The sequence below is a fragment of the Erinaceus europaeus genome, chromosome 8 (genome assembly GCF_950295315.1).
Source record: "Erinaceus europaeus chromosome 8, mEriEur2.1, whole genome shotgun sequence".
Lineage (NCBI taxonomy): Eukaryota > Metazoa > Chordata > Mammalia > Eulipotyphla > Erinaceidae > Erinaceus > Erinaceus europaeus.
Window position 1 is genome coordinate 106,894,234 of NC_080169.1, and position 18,243 is coordinate 106,912,476.

Below are 18,243 nucleotides of genomic sequence, written 5' to 3' on the forward strand. Positions count from 1 at the left end.
GACTGGCACTAGAATTATGGGATCTTCCCCTCCCCCCCCCACACACACCTGAAGGGAGGATGCTTCACAAGTGGTGAAGCAGATCTGCAGGTATCTATCTTTCTCTCTCCCTATCTACCCCTCCCCTCTCCATTTCTTTCTGTCCTATCCAATAAAACAAACAAACAAAAAAAGATGACCACCAGGAGCAGTGGGTTGGTAGTGCCAATACCGAACTCCAGCTGTACCCTGTAGGCAGAAAAAAAAAAAAAGACAGTGTTGCATAGACTCTGAAGAAAATTATTTATGTTGTAATTAGTTCATTTGATTTTGTTATTAATAATCGATATATGAAAGAAACTATCTAGTAATTACCTATCACTTTCCGGCTAACTTCACTTAGCACAATCACCACCATTCCATAATGTTGTCACAACTTTCATCTTTTGTAATAGTTGAGCAATACTCCATTGAGTACAATACTCAAACCCCATATTCACTCACTGGCAGATGGATATTGAAGTTGTTTTCATGCCTTCATTATATGGAATAATTAGGGTGCAGAGGTATTTTCAAATTAGTGTTTTCATATTCTTTCCATAAATTAGAAAACATCTATTACTATGAAGTATGGCGTGAAACTGAAGTTCTGGTAGAGGGAGTTTGAGTTTGGAAAGTTGGTACTGACCAATTACTCTGCCCTTTTCTTTCCCTCTCTCTCTCTCTCTCTCTCTCTCTCTCTCTCTCTCTCTCCTCTTTCCTCCAGAGTTATTGCTGGTGCTCAGTAGCTGCACCACGAATCCACTGCTCCTGGAGGTAATTTTTCCCATTTTGTTGCCATTGTTGTTGTTGTTATTGTCATTGTTGCCATTGCTGTTGTTGTTGTTGGATAGGACAGAGAGAAATCGAGAGAGGTGGGAAGGGCAGAGAAGGGGAAAGAAAGACCGCTTGTGAAGCGACCCCCTGCAGGTGGGGAGCCGAGGGCTGGAATTGGGATCTTGAAGAAGCCAGTCCTTACAACAAAATAGACCCCTTAGTGGGCCCCCATAGGACCTTGCCCTCACCTTGGATCAACAACGGTAGAGATTGTTCCATCCTCCGAAGGGAGGCTGGACAACATACTCTATGTTCCATCTGAGGAAGATGGGTTCTGAAATTGAGACAGCTTAGAACATTCCTACTCATGACCACAGAATGTGAGCTCAGATCTACAAGGGATGCAGAGGTCACATAGTCTCTTAAGCTGAATCTGGGCCCCAGATCACATCAAATTCATGAGGTTTACAGTCAACTATTTTTATACCCCTTTCCCATATTTGGGAGTTACTCTCTTCCCTGATCCAGCTTTCTGGTCCTTTTGCCAGCCATGACATCATCTCCTCAGACAACAACTAGGATCCGCCTGCATATCAGACTTCAGACTCGGGGAAAAAAAAACTAGTATAGCCACAGGCCTTTGGAATATAACTAAAATATGCCTACTAGTTATCTACAAAACGGAGACCCCCCCACCCCCAACTCTTCATCTGCACTACTCCAGCCTTTAGGTTCATGATTAGTCAATAACTTATTTGGCTTTATATGTTAACTCTCTTTTTAGTCACCAGGTTCCAGATGTTAGCATGATGCCAACCAGGCTTTCCTGGACAGACAACCCCACCAATGTGTCCTGGAGCTCCGATTCCCCAGAACTCTGCCCCAAAGGCAGGCTGGGAGCATGGATCAACCTGTCAACACCCATATTCAGCAGGGAAGCAGTTACAGAAGCCAGACCTTCTACCTTCTGCATTCCACAATGACCTTGGGTCCATACTCCCAGAGGGTTCAAAAATAAGAAAGTTATCAAGGGAGAGGATGGGATATGGCGTTCTGGTGGTGGGAATTGTGTGGAGTTGTACCCCTCTTACCCTATGGTTTTGTCAGTGTCTCCTTTTTATAAATAAAATAAAAAAGTAAAAAAATTAAATAGATTTTAAAAAAGAAGCCAGTCCTTATGCTTTGTGCCATGTGTGCTTAACCCACTGTGCTACTGGCCTACCCACCCCCTCTTTAGTAATAAAATATTTATTTACAAAATTACATGTCAACAGGAGTATAATTCCATAGCGTTCCCACCACCAGTGTTTTGAATCCCTGATCCCTCTACTGCAAACCACTGTGGTTCTCCAAAGGTTGCAGACACAGGTTAACTATCAACTCTACAACTACCTGTTTAGATTGGTGTATAATTGCCTTTTTTTCTTCCAGGCTGAGTCCTCTCTTCCACTCCAAACCACTCATGACCCTATTACTACATCCTAAGACCCCTCTCCCTTTTTAAAAAATTTAACTTATTTGTAAAATAAAAAATAGAAAATATAGACAAAAAAATCATAGGATAAGAGGGGTGAAATTCCACACATTTCCCACCTCCAGAGTTCCATATTCCATTCCCTCCATTGGAAGCTTTCCTATTCTTTATCTCTCTGGGAGTGTGGACCCAGGGTCATTAAGAGTTCAGAAGGCAGAAGGTCTAGTTACTATAATTGCTTCTCGTATGGACATGGGCATTGACAAGTTGATCCATACTACCAGCCTGTCCCTATCTTTCCCTACTGAGGCAGGGCTCTGGAGAGGCAGGGTTCCAGGGTACATTGGTGAGGTCGTATGTCCGGGCAAGTCAGATTGACATCATGGTAGCATCTGCACAAAGGTCCCTTCCTTCCCCATCCACCCCCCTTTCAGGTCCTGGTAGAGTTAGAAATCAGAGCCCTCTTATCGTCTTCCTGTCACTTCTCCCCCACTGGAAATATGGATCAAAATTGGTTTTGGGGTGCAGAAGGTAGGAGTTCTGGTTTCTGTAATTGCTTTTTCACTGGACATGGACATTTCTGCACTCTCGTATCTGCAGCAGAAACCTGGCCAAGGGCCTACTTCCCTCTGAGTCTTAAGAGGACTAATGGCCACCTGCTAAGCTTAGAGAGGATACAGGCAGACACTTGACTCTGCCCACTCAGCCCTGCTAGGGAATCTACCTCAGAGCATGCTAGTCACAAGACCTCCAAACCTTGGCATATTTGCTGTGAGGACTGCTGGATCATCTTGGACCCAGTCATCATCGATTCATTTTCCATCATAACTATTTGGACCAGTTGCCTCCTCACTAGATCAGCTACCACGCCCCCCCCCCATAGAAAATCTACAAACTCCACCCAACTACCTCAAGGACAACCCTACTGATTCCAATCACTAGCTGTTGGGAAACCCCAGTCTCAATCCACCCTCCACAAGAGGAGAACTCATCTGTAAGAACACATGCCTCTCCTCAGGGCCAGCATAGTAAAATAAACATAATAGCAAATAAAAGAATGAAAACTTAATATCAAAATGGAACTTTTAGTAGCCGGAAGCGGCCAAAATGTTATGCAAATGAATAAACATGTCTCATATGGTTATAGGAGCTTCTTCACTGCAGAGTTCAGAAGCAGTTATGGGGAAGGGGAAATTTTCCTGAGTTTGTCATGAGACATCACACAGGACCTGGGAAACACCACTTATTCTCTCCAGTTTGTTGTATAGTCAGAGAGCGTTCTTAACACCTGATTTTTGTATGCTTAAAAGAATGATGCTTCACTGTAGTCCCAAAATTCAAACAGATTGTATATACAAAGAATACAAACTAACTTTTCTAATGACAGAGAGATTAAGAAAAAATATTCACTATGGGGGTGATCCTTAAGTCCTGGTTAGTTTATTGGTTGAGACACATCTCAAGAATTGAAGTTAGAACAGTCTTGTGAGGTTTGGTCCTACATTAGGCTATCCTACATGCTAATAGCTTAAGGCCAAATTAGATTCCAGAAGAGTCAGTGACTCCCAGGCCAGTTGGAGCTTCCTTGCTCAAATTATGACAAAACTTTTAGAGTCACATGACCACTGACTTCTCTGATGTCACAAATAATTCTTCTATGCTTTCTGCGGTTTTACCACAACACAGTGGCTTCTTTTCATGGGGGTAGGGGGGCACAAAGCTCTCCTCAATATGGGAACAGGAAAAACAGGAGCACCACCCAAATGCGTTGTTTGTCAAGCCCAAGACTACGACTCCTAAAGAATCTCTGAGCCAATAACTGAGATTTCACCTTAGAACACTATGACCCCTCTATCAAGTCTGCAAAGGCTCATTTTTCAAGCAGAATAAATATCATTAGCCACACAACTTCAGGAAACAACTGAGTGTACAATGAAGAGTAACGATGCATATGCCCCACCCCCTTTTTTTTTTTAATCGGGGGAGTTAATCGTATACAGTACAGCTATACAGTATACTGTATACAGTACAGCTTTTGACACAAGTAAAATTTCAGATCTCCTCATGAAAGGTGTCTGCAAAACACTCTTATCTCCAACTCAGGTCCTTTTCCATCACCATGCACCAGGGCCTCAATGAATATGGAATGATCTCGCTCGAAGGCAGAACTTAAGAAACAAGAACAGAAAGTGGAAACACAAAGTAAACCTTGGACTGGTTTGGTGTATTGCACCAAAGGAAAGAACTCTGGGGAAAGAGGACAAGGAGAGGGACTAGTGGGGAGTGAGGGAGGAAGGAGCTTTCAGGTCCCTGGTATGTGATGATGGAAAAGGGCCTAAGTGGGAGGTGAGAGTGCTTTGCAGACACATATCAGGGAGAGATGTGAAATTGTACCCATCTGTCAACAGGTGTACTGTAAACCTTTAACGTCCCAATAAAACAAAGGCAAGAGAAGAAAAAGAAACAAGAACAAAAAAGCTAAACACAAAGTAATATTTGGATTCTTTCAGTGTATTGCACCAAAGCAATGCACAAGTCTCTCTCTCTCTTTTTTTTTTTTAGTTTTTTTTCTTTATTGGACAGAGACAGCCAGAAGCTGAGAAGGAAGGGGGTTATAGGGAAAGAAACAGAGAGACACCTGCAGCACTGCTTCACCACTGCAAAGCCTTCCCCCTGCAGGTGAGGACGGGGGACTCGAACCCAGGTCCTTATGCATTTTAACATGTGCTTTCAACCAGGTGCGCCACCACCCGGCGCCGAGAAATACACAAGTCTTAAGCAGGATGCTTTACTGTGTCCACAAAGATGGGACTTGGCAAACTGGCCACCTGCAGAAGGCCGTAACAAGCCGCCATCAGCCTTCCTTGTCCTACAGTTTCCCACCAAGCGCAGCGCTCTGTCCTCCCCCAGGGTGGGAATCTCTGCCCCTTACTCCCATCATCCCCTGGGCTTTCCACTTCCTCTAGCTGAAATCCCGCGTGGACTCATTTCTATTCGTGGATGGCCTTTAATCTCGCGAGGGTAGTCTCGTTGCCTTGGTAACGAGCCAGCCACAAGGTGATGGGTATGACTTAGACTACTGAACCACTGCGACCATCTTCCCATCCAACTTTGAGTATCTGAGGGGGGCAGACGCCTATTCGTGGCAGCTGACGGATAACTAGCCTGGTCCGAGCTTAAGGGCGGAAGCTGGAGGGATAGAAGAACCCAGAAGGATTGGAGAGCGCTGGGCTGGGGTGCGCCTTGCAAGTGTCCAGGAAGAAAAGAAAAGAAAAGAAAAGAAAAGAAAAGAAAAGAAAAGAAAGGAAAGGAAAGGAAAGGAAAGGAAAGGAAAGGAAAGGAAAGGAAAGGAAAGGAAAGGAAAGGAAAGGAAAGGAAAGGAAAGGAAAGGAAAGGAAAAGGAGAAAAGAAAGCCGGTCCCAGCAAATGAGCTTCTTCCCACAGGGCGGCGCTGTCGAGCAGTGAGTGTAGGAGGAGGACCTGGCCAACAGGAGTTGCTGTGCTTGGTTTCCAGCATCCTTCCTGCTAAAAAAAAAAAAAAAAAAAAAAAAAAAAAGCCACCATCCCCCCGCCGGGGTTGGGCTCCGACACACCTGCTGTGGCTTCTGCTTCCAACGTGGAAGAAACCCAGCCAAGGGCCACTCCCGCAGAGAACCCCTGTGTGTGCACGCTTGTGACTTCCTGCACTCAGATCTTCCTCTGCAGCGGGTCAGCTGTGCCTCGTGTGCACATGTAAGGAACTAGAAGCAAGATCTGAGGCTCTGGGTCCAGGTGGTGGCGCACCTGCTTAAGCGCACGTGTTGCAGTGTGCCAGGAAGGACCCTGGTTCAAGCCCCTGGTTCCCATCTGCAGGGGGAAAGTTTCACAAGTGGTGAAGCAGCGCTGCAGATGTCCCTCCATCTCTTTCCTTCTCTAGTTGCCCCTTCCCCAAGTCCCACTCCCTTCTCAATTTCTCTGTCTCTATCCAATAATAAATAAAAGATTTTTTAATCTTTGAAAAAAAAAAAAAAAGACTTGAGACTATTCCACAATTCTAACTTTGGGAGTTGGAGGTAAGCCCCAAGTAAGAAAATGGCACTCAGCATACTTTTTTCTTTTTCTTCTTCTTTGCTCTGATAATTTTGTTTTTATTTGCTAGGAAGCTTGGGCTTGTTTCTGTGTGGCCCATGCTCTCTGCCAAGCAAATTTCTCTGGACACTCAGAAGTCATCGAGTTCTGACAAGGGTTTATTTCCTTAAAACACCCTGTTGTTTTAACTTGGGTGAAGAATCTTGCATATGTGAAGTAATAATCATCATCTGAACTACCTTCCCACTGTCACTGAAATGCCAGCAAGAGTAACATAATTGAACAGAGGCAGCATCTACAGAATATTAACCAACATAAAATAATGAGTAGCCTCTTGTAGTCATTTGATTTTAGAAATCAATGGAAAATTTAACCCCAAAAAATATTTGTTTTTTTTTACTGCACTGCTACATTTCACTACCTGAATAAGCCCCCTGCCCTTTGATGGTTGATTTCACAGTACCAAACTGAATTTGCAGGTACTATGAGGGGGGGGGGGGAATGTGTATATATATTTGTACCATTTTAATTTATTTATTTGTATTATGATTTTTGTCTCCCATAAAAGTGAAAATTCCCTTCATATCTTTAAATAGAAAATTGTGTTCAAGTTTCTAGAGAAGTCTGTCACTTAAGTACAGCTGAATATATTTGGGGTGCTCATTATTGTATCCAATGACCTTCTTAAGAATTGTTTTACAGTGTGTTCACAAAATAACAGAAATTTTGGGGTCAACTCCTGAAAGAAATGTCGGAAGATTCTGAAAAGGAAGATTACTCAGACAGAACAATCAGTGATGAAGATGAGTCCGTATGTCTTCTTCAACTTTATCCGCCTTAATTTGAGCTAGTGTGTGTGTTATATGCTATCAATTCACAGCGGGAGTCTTACGAAATGAGTTTGATACAAAATCCACTTGATGTTTAAATCAGTTGTTGTTGACAAATGGGAAATAATTTGTCAGTCTTGATATTACTGTGGGCAATAGTCTTATCTAGAGAGACTGTATAAGATAGTGTCATTTATGAATGTTTTTTGGCCAAGGTTCTTCTAGGTTGTACTAAAATGTGTGCCCTTTTATCAAGATGTTATGTATATAATTCATGTCCACCTATTTTCTGACATGAACTAATTATTACTTTTGTATTATACATGTCAGAATACTAGAGTAACCAGTGTTCTCAGCTAAATGTACTTCACCATAATAAGTTTAATGTAACTCTGATGTAACAAAGGAAAGACCGTATAGGAAGAAGAAAGCAGCAAAATACCATATTTTGAAATACCTTTTCAGGGACAGGGAAGATAGCATAATAGTTTTGTGAAAGTCTTTCATGTCCGTGGCCCTGAAGTTTCTAGTTCAGTCCCCCAGTACCTCTATAAGCCAGAGCTAAGCAGTGCTGTTTTTTTTTAATTACATATATTTATAATTTTAGGTTCAATACATATTTCTCAGATTTCCTTCACTATTTAATTAAGTATAAATTACCATTATGTAAGTTAAGTTCCCAAAACTATACCCACAGTAACTATGTCTATAGCTTCCTGTGTGTTTTGTCCTTTCTAAAAATTTCATTCCTATTTCAAATTCATGTGTCAAGTTTACCAAGAGCCTTTAAACTTTATTCCTTTATTTATTTTTCTATACAGTCATCAACATTACCTTACCCCATGGAAGAAGAGGAATGAAAGATGATAGAGTTTTTAATTAGTGGCTTAACATGGTTTTACAAATTTACAAGATAACAAGTACAATTCCACACTGTTCCCACCACCAGAGTTCTGTATCCCCATTTCCTCCACTGAAAATTGCACAGGTTCTCCCAAGGTCACAGATTTGGGTAGACTATTTATTTATAACTATTTTCCTACTGAGTATATATATATATATATACATATATATATATATATATATATATATATATATATACACACATATATCCCCTCCCCCTTTTTTTCCTACCTTTTCTTCCTTTATAAGTCACACCTATACCTATTACCACTTCTAAATGTCTTTTTTTTTTTTCTCATCTCTCTCTGGGTCCTGATAGAATTGAAGTTGATAGCACTCTAGTCCTCATCTTCCCCTAACATTTCTCCCCCTCTGGGGGTATGGACCAAAATTCTTTATGGGGGGAAAAAGGTTGGCTTCTGTAATTTCTTTTTTTGAATATTTTTATTTGTTTATGTATTATTGGACAGAGACAGAAACTGAGAGGGGAGAGGGAAACAGAGAGACTGCTTCAACATCATGAAGCTTTCCCCCTGCAGATGGGGACCAGGGGCTTGAACCTGGGTCACTGTGCACTGTAATATGTGCACTTAGCCAGGTATACCACCACCTGGTCTTTTGGTTCTGTAATTCCTTCTCTTCTGGATATAGGTATTGTCAGGCTGATCCACACCCCCAACCTGTTTCTCTTTCCTTGATGTGTTGGATGCTTTGACACCAGTAATCCTTAATAATTTTGTTTGTTTGTTTCTTACCAGAGCACTGATCAGCTCTGGCTTATGGTGTTGCATGGAATTGAACCTAGGACTTTGGAGTCTTAAGCATGAGGGTCTGTTTCCATAACCATTATGCTATCTACCCCCCATTTTTTTCATCTATTAAAAACTGAAGGCATGCACTCAATTCTAAGTACTAATATATATTGAACATTTCTGGATCTGGAAACTGTTGGGTTTTAAATGAGAAACATTTTTGAATTCTCTTGTTCTAGGATGAAGATACCTTTATGAAATTTGTGAGTGCAGATATCCACCCGTGTACATTTTTCACAGGTTTGCATATATCCACATACTCTCCCTTAATAAAACCTTGTAGGGATCGGGTGGTGGCGCATCTGGTTGAGCACAGGTGTTACAGTGCGCAGGAACCCTGGTTTGAGCCTGGTCCCTACCTGCAGGGGGAAAGCTTTGCAAGTGGTAAAGCGGTGTTGCAGGTATCTCCCTTTCTCTTTCCCTCTCTACAACCCTCTCCCATCTTGATTTCTGTCTCTACTTAATAAGTAAAGGAAATAAAAATAAATTAAAAAGCTAAAACCCTGTAGATGAAAAATAAGAGGTGCAGTGCACAAAGACCAGGGTTCAAGCCTCTGGTTGGTGAAGTAGAGCTGCAGGTCTCTCTGTCTTCATCCGTCTCTATCTCCCCTCCCTTCTCAGTTGCTCTCTGTCTCTATCCAATAATAAATAAACATTTTAAAAATTAAACATGGAAAAGAAAAAAAAATAAGGTGAAGGAACTACGGAAAAAGTCAGATTAAATATCATGGGAAATTTATTACTAGTATTGGATGAGAGAAATACATCTACTTTTAAAAGACCTTTTGGAGTTCAAACTTTTTTTTCTGGAGTTCAAACTTCTAAGTGAAAATTTTTAGTGAGCATGGCTGTTACTGAATTTATCATAAAAATTTACCTTGAGGACCTGGGTAGTGGTGCTCCATATGGAACAACATGGTATAGTGCACAAAGACCAGGGTTCAAGCCCCAGTGCCAATCTGCAGCAGGGGGAGCTCCAGAAGTGCTGAGGGAGTGCTGTAACTGTCTCTCTCCCCATTTCCCCTTCCTTCTCAATTTCTGTCTGTCTCAGAAAAAAAATAATAAAATTACGTTTTTTAAATTTCTTTATTGGGGGATTAATAGTCTATAGCTGACAGTAAAATACAATAATTTGTACATACATAATAACATTTCTCAGTTTTCCACATAGCAATTCAACGCCACCAGGTCCTCCTTTTTACTTTGGTGCAATACACCAACTCCAGTCCAAGTTCTGCTTTGTGTTTTCCCTTCTGATATTGTTTTTCAACTTTGGTCCATGACTGAGATCATCCCATATCCTTCCTTCTCTTTCTGACTTACCTCACTGAACATGATTCCTTGAAGCTCCACCCAAGATGGGGTGAAGAAGGTGAATTCACCATTTCTAATAGCTGAGTAACATACACACACACACACACACACACACATCACAACTTGATTTTGGCTATTACAAAATGTGCTGCTATGAACATAAGTATACACAGATTTATTTATTTATTTTTATTTATTTATTTATTATTTATTTTTTTCCTCCAGGGTTATCGCTGGGGCTTGGTGCCTGCACTCAAATCCACTACTTCCAGAGGCTGTTTTTCCTTTTGTTGCCCTTGTTTATCATTGTTGTTGTTATTATTGTTGTTGTCATTGCTGTCGTTGTTGGATAGGACAGAGAGAAATCGAAAGAGGAAGGGAAGACAGGGGGAGAGAAAGATAAGCATCTGCAGACCTGCTTCATCGATTGTGAACCGAACACCCCCCCCAGCCCCCACCCCGCAGCAGGTGAGGAGCCAGGGGCTCAAACTGTGATCCTTATTCAGTCTTTGTGCTTTGCACCATGTGTGCTTAACACACACAGGCACACGCACACACACATCTTTTTGAATGGGTGTTTGGTTCCTTAGGATGTATCCCCAAGAGAGGAATTGCAGCTTATAGGGAGGGTCCACTTCCAGCCTTCTGAGTGTTTTTTCCAAACTGTTCTCCACAGGAGTTAAACTACTTTACATTCCCACCAGCAGTGCAGGAGGGTTCCTTTGTCCCCACACCCTCTCCAGCATTTGTTGCTGTTACCTTTTCTGATGTACGCCATTATTATAGGAGTGAAGTGTTATCTCATTGTCTTTATTTGCATTTCTCTGACAATGTCTTGGAGCAGTTTTTCATGTTTGTTGGCCTTTTGGATTTCTTCTGTTGTGAATATTCTGTTCATATTCGCTCTCTATTTTTGGATGGGGGCATTTTTTTTCTTCTTGCTGAGTTTATATACTTTTATCTTTATATATTTTGCTTATTAGCCTCTGGTCTGATGTAAAGATCTCCCATTCTTTCTTTGAGTGGTAATTTCTTTTGCTGTATAGAAGCTTTTTTATTTGATGTAGTCCCATTAGCTTATTTTTTATTTAGTTTTCTTTGTAACTGGACTCATATCATTGAAGATGCCTTTAAACTTTAGACAAAAAAAAATTCTGCCAATATTTTCCTCTAAGTATTGATAATTTCTAGTCTAGCATCCAAGTCCTTCATCCATTTGGAATTTACTTTTGTGTTTGATGAAATATAGTGGTTCAGTTTCATTTTTCTGCATGTTTCAACCCAATTTTTCCAACACCATTTGTTGGGGAAAAAAACAAGTATTTTAAAAAGAATTTATCTTGATACTTCTTTAAATAATTAGCACTTAAGTGTATTTACATTTTGAGTTATGTACACTGTAAATAATGCTACTGTAAACATAGGGGAGCATATATCCCTTTGAAGTAGAGTTTTCATGTCTTTTGGCTAAATGACTAAGAGTAATATTGCTGGATCACAAGGTATTTACATTGTTATTTGTTTAAAGATTCTCCATACTGTTCTCCAAATGGTCGCACCAATTTGCATTCTCACCAGCAATGTAACAATGTCCCTCTCCCTCCACATACACAGCAGTGCTTATAATTTCCTGTTTTGTTGATATAACCTTACTGGTGTGAGGTGAAATCTCAATTTGGTTTTATTTTTCATTTCTTTTTTAAAATTTATTTATAAAAAGGAAACACTGACAAAACCATAGGATAAAAAGGGTACAACTCCACACAATTTCCACCACCAGAACTCTGTATCCCACCCCTCCCCTAACAGCTTTCCTATTCTTTAACCCTCTGGGAGTATGAACCCCAAGGTCATTGTGGGATGCAGAAGGTGGAAGGTCTGGCTTCTGTAATTGCTTCCCCGCTGGACATGGGCATTGATAGGTGGATCCATACTCCCAGCCTGCCTCTCTCTTTCCCTAGTGGGGAAGGGCTCTGGAGAATCAGAGCCCCCAGGACACATTGGTGGGGTTGTCTGTCCAGGGAAGCCTGGTTGGCATCATGTTAGCATCTGGAACCTGGTGGCTGAAAAGAGAGTTAACACATAAAGCCAAAGAAGTTGTTGACTAATCATGAACCTAAAGGCTAATGGGGGGGGGCTCCATTTTGTAGATAGCTAGTAGGCATATTTTAGTTATATTCCAAAGGGCCTGTGGCTATAATCATTTTTGTTTGTTCATTTGTTTGTTTATTTTTCCCCTGAGCCTGAAATCTGATATGCAGGTGTATCCTAGTTATTGTCTGAGGAGATGATGTCATAGCTGGAAAAAGGACCAGAAAGCTGTAAAGATGAGCAAAGCAGAACATTTCCTCATATGTCTGGGGGTCATGTGTATCTCTTCTTTAGAAAACTGTATTCTTACCATTTGTAATAGGGACTTTTGTGTGTGTGTGTTAGGTGAATCACCTATTTCTCTTTATAGCTCTTAGTGCATATAACATAACTAATAACTACTTGTTAAATAAATGGACCTATATAGCAATCCTGAAAAGTTAACAAGGGGTAGATAGTATCATTATGTATTTGCATGTAATATGATTTATGTTCAGAGAGGCTGTGCTAGCCAACCCAAATCATGTAAAAACAAAGTTGTACTGTAAAAGTCAGTTTATCTGACACAATTGCTGTATTTGCTCCTATACAAAAAAGAGCCAAAAAGTAAATTTAAGCTAAAAGCTACATTTCAAGGTTACAAAGAACAAGAGGAGTCAGTAAAACAAATAGAAACAGGTCATGTAAAAAGGACGTGCAGGGGCTGGTGGTGGTGCACCTGGTTGAGCGCATACGTCACAGTGTGCAAGGACATGGGTTTGAGCCCCCAGTCCCCACCTGCAGGGGGAAAGTTTTGTCAGTGGGGAAGCTGTGTGGCAGGTATTTCTCTCCCTCTCTATCTCCCCCTTCCCTCCCAATTTCTGGCTATCTCTATCCTCTAAAGAAAAGACAATACAAAAAAAATTTTTAAAGGTATGTAACATTGTAGAAAACAAAAGAAAATGAATTTGAGGGGTGATTATTATTATCTAATCTAGTTATTCTTCACATTGAAAGAGACAAATTCTCTGTAGTGCCTTTAGGAGACCTTTTATCTTCTGTGTGAATTATGTTCCTGGGTCACACATAACTGAGAAGACGTGGCACAGTGTTTGTTCACTAATAGCACAACCTGAGGATATAACCAATGGCAGGTCATAAGGAATTATGGCCAGTGTGCATGTTTAGTACATGAGACCAATTGTTGCCTTAATGTGAACTAGTTTAAAAAAAATAAGTAACCTCAAAAGTAGACAGTTTGCAAAAACAAAACAAAAACTTCCTGGAAATATGTTTGGGGACTCACAATGAGAATTTAGCTTAAACTGATAGACTTATAGGTCATTAACTTCATGATCTGTTTTGAAAATCAATTGTGACAATATTTCATGAATGCTTTTATTTTTAAATGCCACAAATATTTGTTAATGATATCCACAAATACTCAAAAACTGGTAATGTTGGAAAGCAAGGAGGAACTATTGGAAAACTAGAGAGAGTAGTTTTCCTTCTTGTCACTCATGATTGTATTTGGTTCTTTTTCATAGCTGATTCTATCAGTGACCCGTATTTCCCCCGGACTACACAGATACTGTTGGAATATCAGCTAGGCAGATGGGTACCACGCCTACGTGAACCCCGAGATTTATATGGTGTCTCCTCTTCTGGTCCCCTGAGCCCCACACGGTGGCCATACCACTGTGAAGTCATCAATGAAAAAGTACGCCATATAGGTATGTCCTTAGCAGCTTTGAGAATTAGCAAACCTATTGTGCTTTACCAATCTTAATTTTGTTGAGGAGACTTGTGTTATTAAGAGTACTCCTATAGAAATATAGAATGAGTCATACATAGTTTTTTTTATTATCTAGTAGTTTTTAAAAAATAAACAAGTGGAATTTATTTCAAAAACAGATTCCATCTGGGCTCAAAATGTAGAATAGCAGTTGTGCATCAGACTTTCATGTGTAAGGCCCCAGAGGTTCCAGGTTCAATCCTCAGTACATCCCTACACCAGAGCTGAATAGAACTTTACTCTCTCTGTGTCTCTCTCATTAAAATAAATAAATATTCAAATGCCCATGTAGAGTGAAGTTACAGACAAAGGCAGTAGGCTGGTTCTTTTTTACCTCTCACCTCTTTCTCCTCCATGTCCCTTGCCTCCCCACCCCTGTAGTTTTGTGTTTTTGTTTTTTTTTAACTTTTTTTCTTTTTATTTATTTATTTTCCCTTTTGTTGCCCTTGGCTTTTTATTGTTGTTGTAGTTATTATTGTTGTAGGTATTGATGTCGTTGTTAGATAGGACAGAGAGAAATGGAGACAGGAGGGGAAGACAGAAAGGGGGAGAGAAAGGGAGACACCTACAGACCTGCTTCACCGCCTGTGAAGCGACTCCCCTGCAGGTGGGGAACCTGGGGCTTGAATCATGATCCTTTAGCCTGTCCTTGCACTTTGCAGGACGTGCACTTAACCAGCTGCTTTACCGCCTGACTCCCCACCCCCATAGTTTTTAATGGAACTTTATCCTTTATTGCCTCTTTATCTTTTGCTATTTCTGTGCTTCTCTTTTTTTCAAAGGTGCATTTATTTTAATGGAGGGTGGGGAGAAGGCACGACAGAGCACTGAGCAGCTCTGGTTTATGGTGTTGCCAGAGGCTAAACCTGGGACAGCTGGGCCCTCAGGCATGGAAACCTTGTGCACAACCCACTGAGCTACCTCTCTGGCATTCCGTTTCTCTCTGTTTTTCCATCCCTTGTATACTTTGTGTCTATCTTTTTCTCTTTAGTGGAAATTTTGTATAACTGATGAGTGCTTATTTTAGTGAATTTTTCAAATGTTTCTGTGTGTTTGCATTCCCATGTTTGGCTTTTGCTCTCCAGTAACTTAACACCTAACCACTCCAAATTCTCTAACAAGAATGGTAAGAACACTTCCATTGTGCTTTTTGCCTTTTCATGGTTATAGTGTATATATAATTGTCAACTAAAGATTTTATAGGTATTCACTAGTGAATAAAATCAATAAAATTTGATAGATATACATTAGTGAATAAATAATATGTAAAACCACTATACTAATTACATTGCTTAAGTTGGATACTACTTAGGTGTTGTTATTTTATTTTATTTTTTCTTTCATTTATTTGATGGGTAAGAAAGACATGGAGATGGAAGAGGGATGGAGAGGGAAAGAAGCAGAGATAACTGCATTAGTGCTTTAGAGCTCATGAAGCCTCCCCCCTGTAGGTGGGGAGTGGAAGCTTGAACCCAGGTCCTTGTAACCCAGTAATGTGAACACTTAACCAGGTGCACCATTGCCTGACCCCTATTTATTTATTTATTTTTATTTTTAAAATATTTATTTATTCCCTTTTTGTTGCCCTTGTTTTTATTGTTGTAGTTATTATTGTTGTAGTTATTGATGTCATTGTTGGATAGGACAGAGAGAAATGGAGAGAGGAGGGGAAGACAGAGAGGGAGAGAGAAAGATAGACACTTGCAGACCGCCTGTGAAGTGACACCCCTGCAGGTGCGGAGCTGAAGGCTTGAACCAGGATCCTTACGCTGGTCCTTGCGCTTCACGCCATGTGTTCCTAACCCACTGCTACCACACCCGACTCCCCTATTTATTAATTTTTAACTAGAACACCACTCAGCTCTGGTTTGCGGTGGTGCTGCAAACTCTGAGTGTCAGAAAAAGTCTTTTATGTAAAACTCTGTGCTATGCTCCCTACCAGGAGTTCTTAAAAACTTAGTTTCTCCTTACATTGAATCTGGTATACATACATAACACTATATACCTGTAGCAGATTTAAGTACTGTTTATGGACATATATTATATGGTAATATGGTTATGAATATATGCAGATTGACACACTGTTACTGGGCATATATTGTGGGGGCATCTATGTATGCAGAGCCAAAGACCACATGCATGAATATGCTAATTTCCATTGAGAGGATAAAGTTGATTTTCCCCCCCTCAAGAATTATAAATTTATAGAATTAAAATCATATCAAATAGGTCTGGGGAAATAGCATAGTGGCTATATAAAGAGGCACTCATGCCTAAGGCTCCAAAGTCCCAGGTTCAATCCCTCCACAACATCTTAAGCCAGAGCTGAGCAGTGTTCTGGTGAGAATAAATAAATAAATAAATTCCTATTTACTTACAAACAAGTATATCTTTAGTTGAGTGTAGCCATATATATATATATATATATTCTGTAACACAGGAAATCTCTCTCCCTTTATCCCTTTTTTTTAAACTGATTTAATAATGACTGACAAGACCATAGGATAAGAGGGGTACAAGTCCACGATTCCCACCACCAGAGTTCTACATTCCATCCCTTCTATTGGAAGCTTTCCTATTCTTTATCCCTCTGGGAGCACAGACCCAGGATTATTATGGAGTGCAGAAGGTGGAAGGTCTGGCTTCTGTAATTGCTTCTCCACTGAACATGGGTGTTGGCAGGTCAATCCATACTCCCAGCCTGTCTCTTTCTTTCCCTAGTGGAGCAGAGCTCTGGAGAAGTGATGTTCCAGGACACATTGGTCATCTGCCAGGAAAGTTATGATGGTGTCATGGTAGCATCTGCAACTTAGTGTCTGAAAAAGCATTAATATATAAAGAAGAAAACTTGTTTAATAATCAGGAACCTAAAGGCAAGAATATAGCAGATGATATTTGGGGTCTCTATTTTGGAAAAAGCTAGTAGGTCTATTTTAGATATATTCCAAGGGGCCCATGACTTAACTAATTTTTTCCTGAGTCTAACAGTTAACATGCAGGTGGGTCAAAGGTATTATCTGGAGAGGTGGTGGTCATAGTTGTAAAAAGGACTAGAAAGCTGGATCAGGTAAAAGAATAGCTCCCAAATATGGGAAAAGCATATAGACATAGTTAACTGGGGTGTCGGGTGGTAGAGCAGTTGGTTAAGTGCAGGTGGCAAGAAGTGCCAGGACTGGTGTAAGGATCCTGGTTGGAGCCCCGGCTCCCCACCTACAGGGGAATCACTTCACAAGCAGTGAAACAGGTCTGCAGGTGTCTATCTTTCTTTCTCCCTCTCTATCTTCCCCTCCTCTCTCCATTTCTCTCTGTCCTATCCAACAATGATGACATCAATAACAACAATAATAACTACAACAATAAAACAACAAAGGCAACAAAAGGGAATAAATAAATAATTGTTTTAAAAAAGGAAAAAAAACATAGTTAACTGTAAACCCTATCAATTTGATCTGGGATCCATAATCAGCACAGGATCCTGTGTAACCTCTGCATCCCTGTAAAGCCACAGAACCTCCATATAGTTGAGGGCCCATGAGATAGAGCACATGTGCACATGTTAGGAGAAAATAATACACCTTACAGTAAAAGTGCACAATAGTTTGTAGTGACTCAATAAGTGCAGCAAGCAAATAGAAAGACCTAAGAAAGATGCCATAAAGTACTTACATAGTTTCTACTTAAACCTAGATACCCTTCTCACCTAATTCCTATTTCACTTCCCGCAATCACTCCAAGGCTAGCCTTGTCAGACAAAGTAAGAAATACAAAAGCTGGATAAGGGCAAGATACCAGCATACTTTAGTGATGACTCTTTTGGTCACTACCAGCCCACCCCGTCAACCTGGGCCCTTGTGGGGCTGGCCACCCTAAGTCCTGCCTGCCTCCCCTGGCCATTGGGGAGAAGGAGGTCATAGTGGCCACCTCGGGGGTCCTATGGTAGGTCCATGTGCCGAGGGCAAAGTGCACAGAGAGACAGGGCAGTCTGCTCTGGGAAAACCTCAGTGGGAAATTCATTTATTGAAAGAAAAAGCAGGTAAATATATCCATAACTTGGGGGGAAGGTTGAGGTAACCATTAACCCAAACATAGAGCAACACAATGCATAGTCACATTTTGACCAACAAACTGATCACAAGTGAAAGGTTACCATACAAGGTTTGGTCATAAGTTTTATAATGTACA

The 18,243-nt window shown here is 40.7% G+C and overlaps 1 protein-coding gene across 5 annotated transcripts in view; it reads left to right on the forward strand.

Annotated features, from left to right (window-relative positions):
* The first annotated feature begins 5,273 nt into the window (after nt 1–5,273).
* The window catches only part of AGBL3 (AGBL carboxypeptidase 3), a 72,571-nt gene continuing 59,601 nt past the window's right edge, over nt 5,274–18,243 (forward strand). For 4 of the 5 annotated variants that reach the window (XM_060196612.1, XM_060196614.1, XM_060196615.1 and 1 more), the window contains exons 1-4: nt 5,274–6,001; nt 7,040–7,148; nt 9,062–9,122; nt 13,814–13,999. In XM_060196612.1, coding sequence (XP_060052595.1) covers nt 7,086–7,148; nt 9,062–9,122; nt 13,814–13,999 — 310 coding nt within the window. In that variant the 5' untranslated portion in view covers nt 5,274–6,001; nt 7,040–7,085. Of the gene's footprint in view, nt 6,322–7,039; nt 7,149–9,061; nt 9,123–13,813; nt 14,000–18,243 lie in introns of all 5 variants that reach the window. The other variant, XM_060196613.1, reaches the window with a different exon arrangement.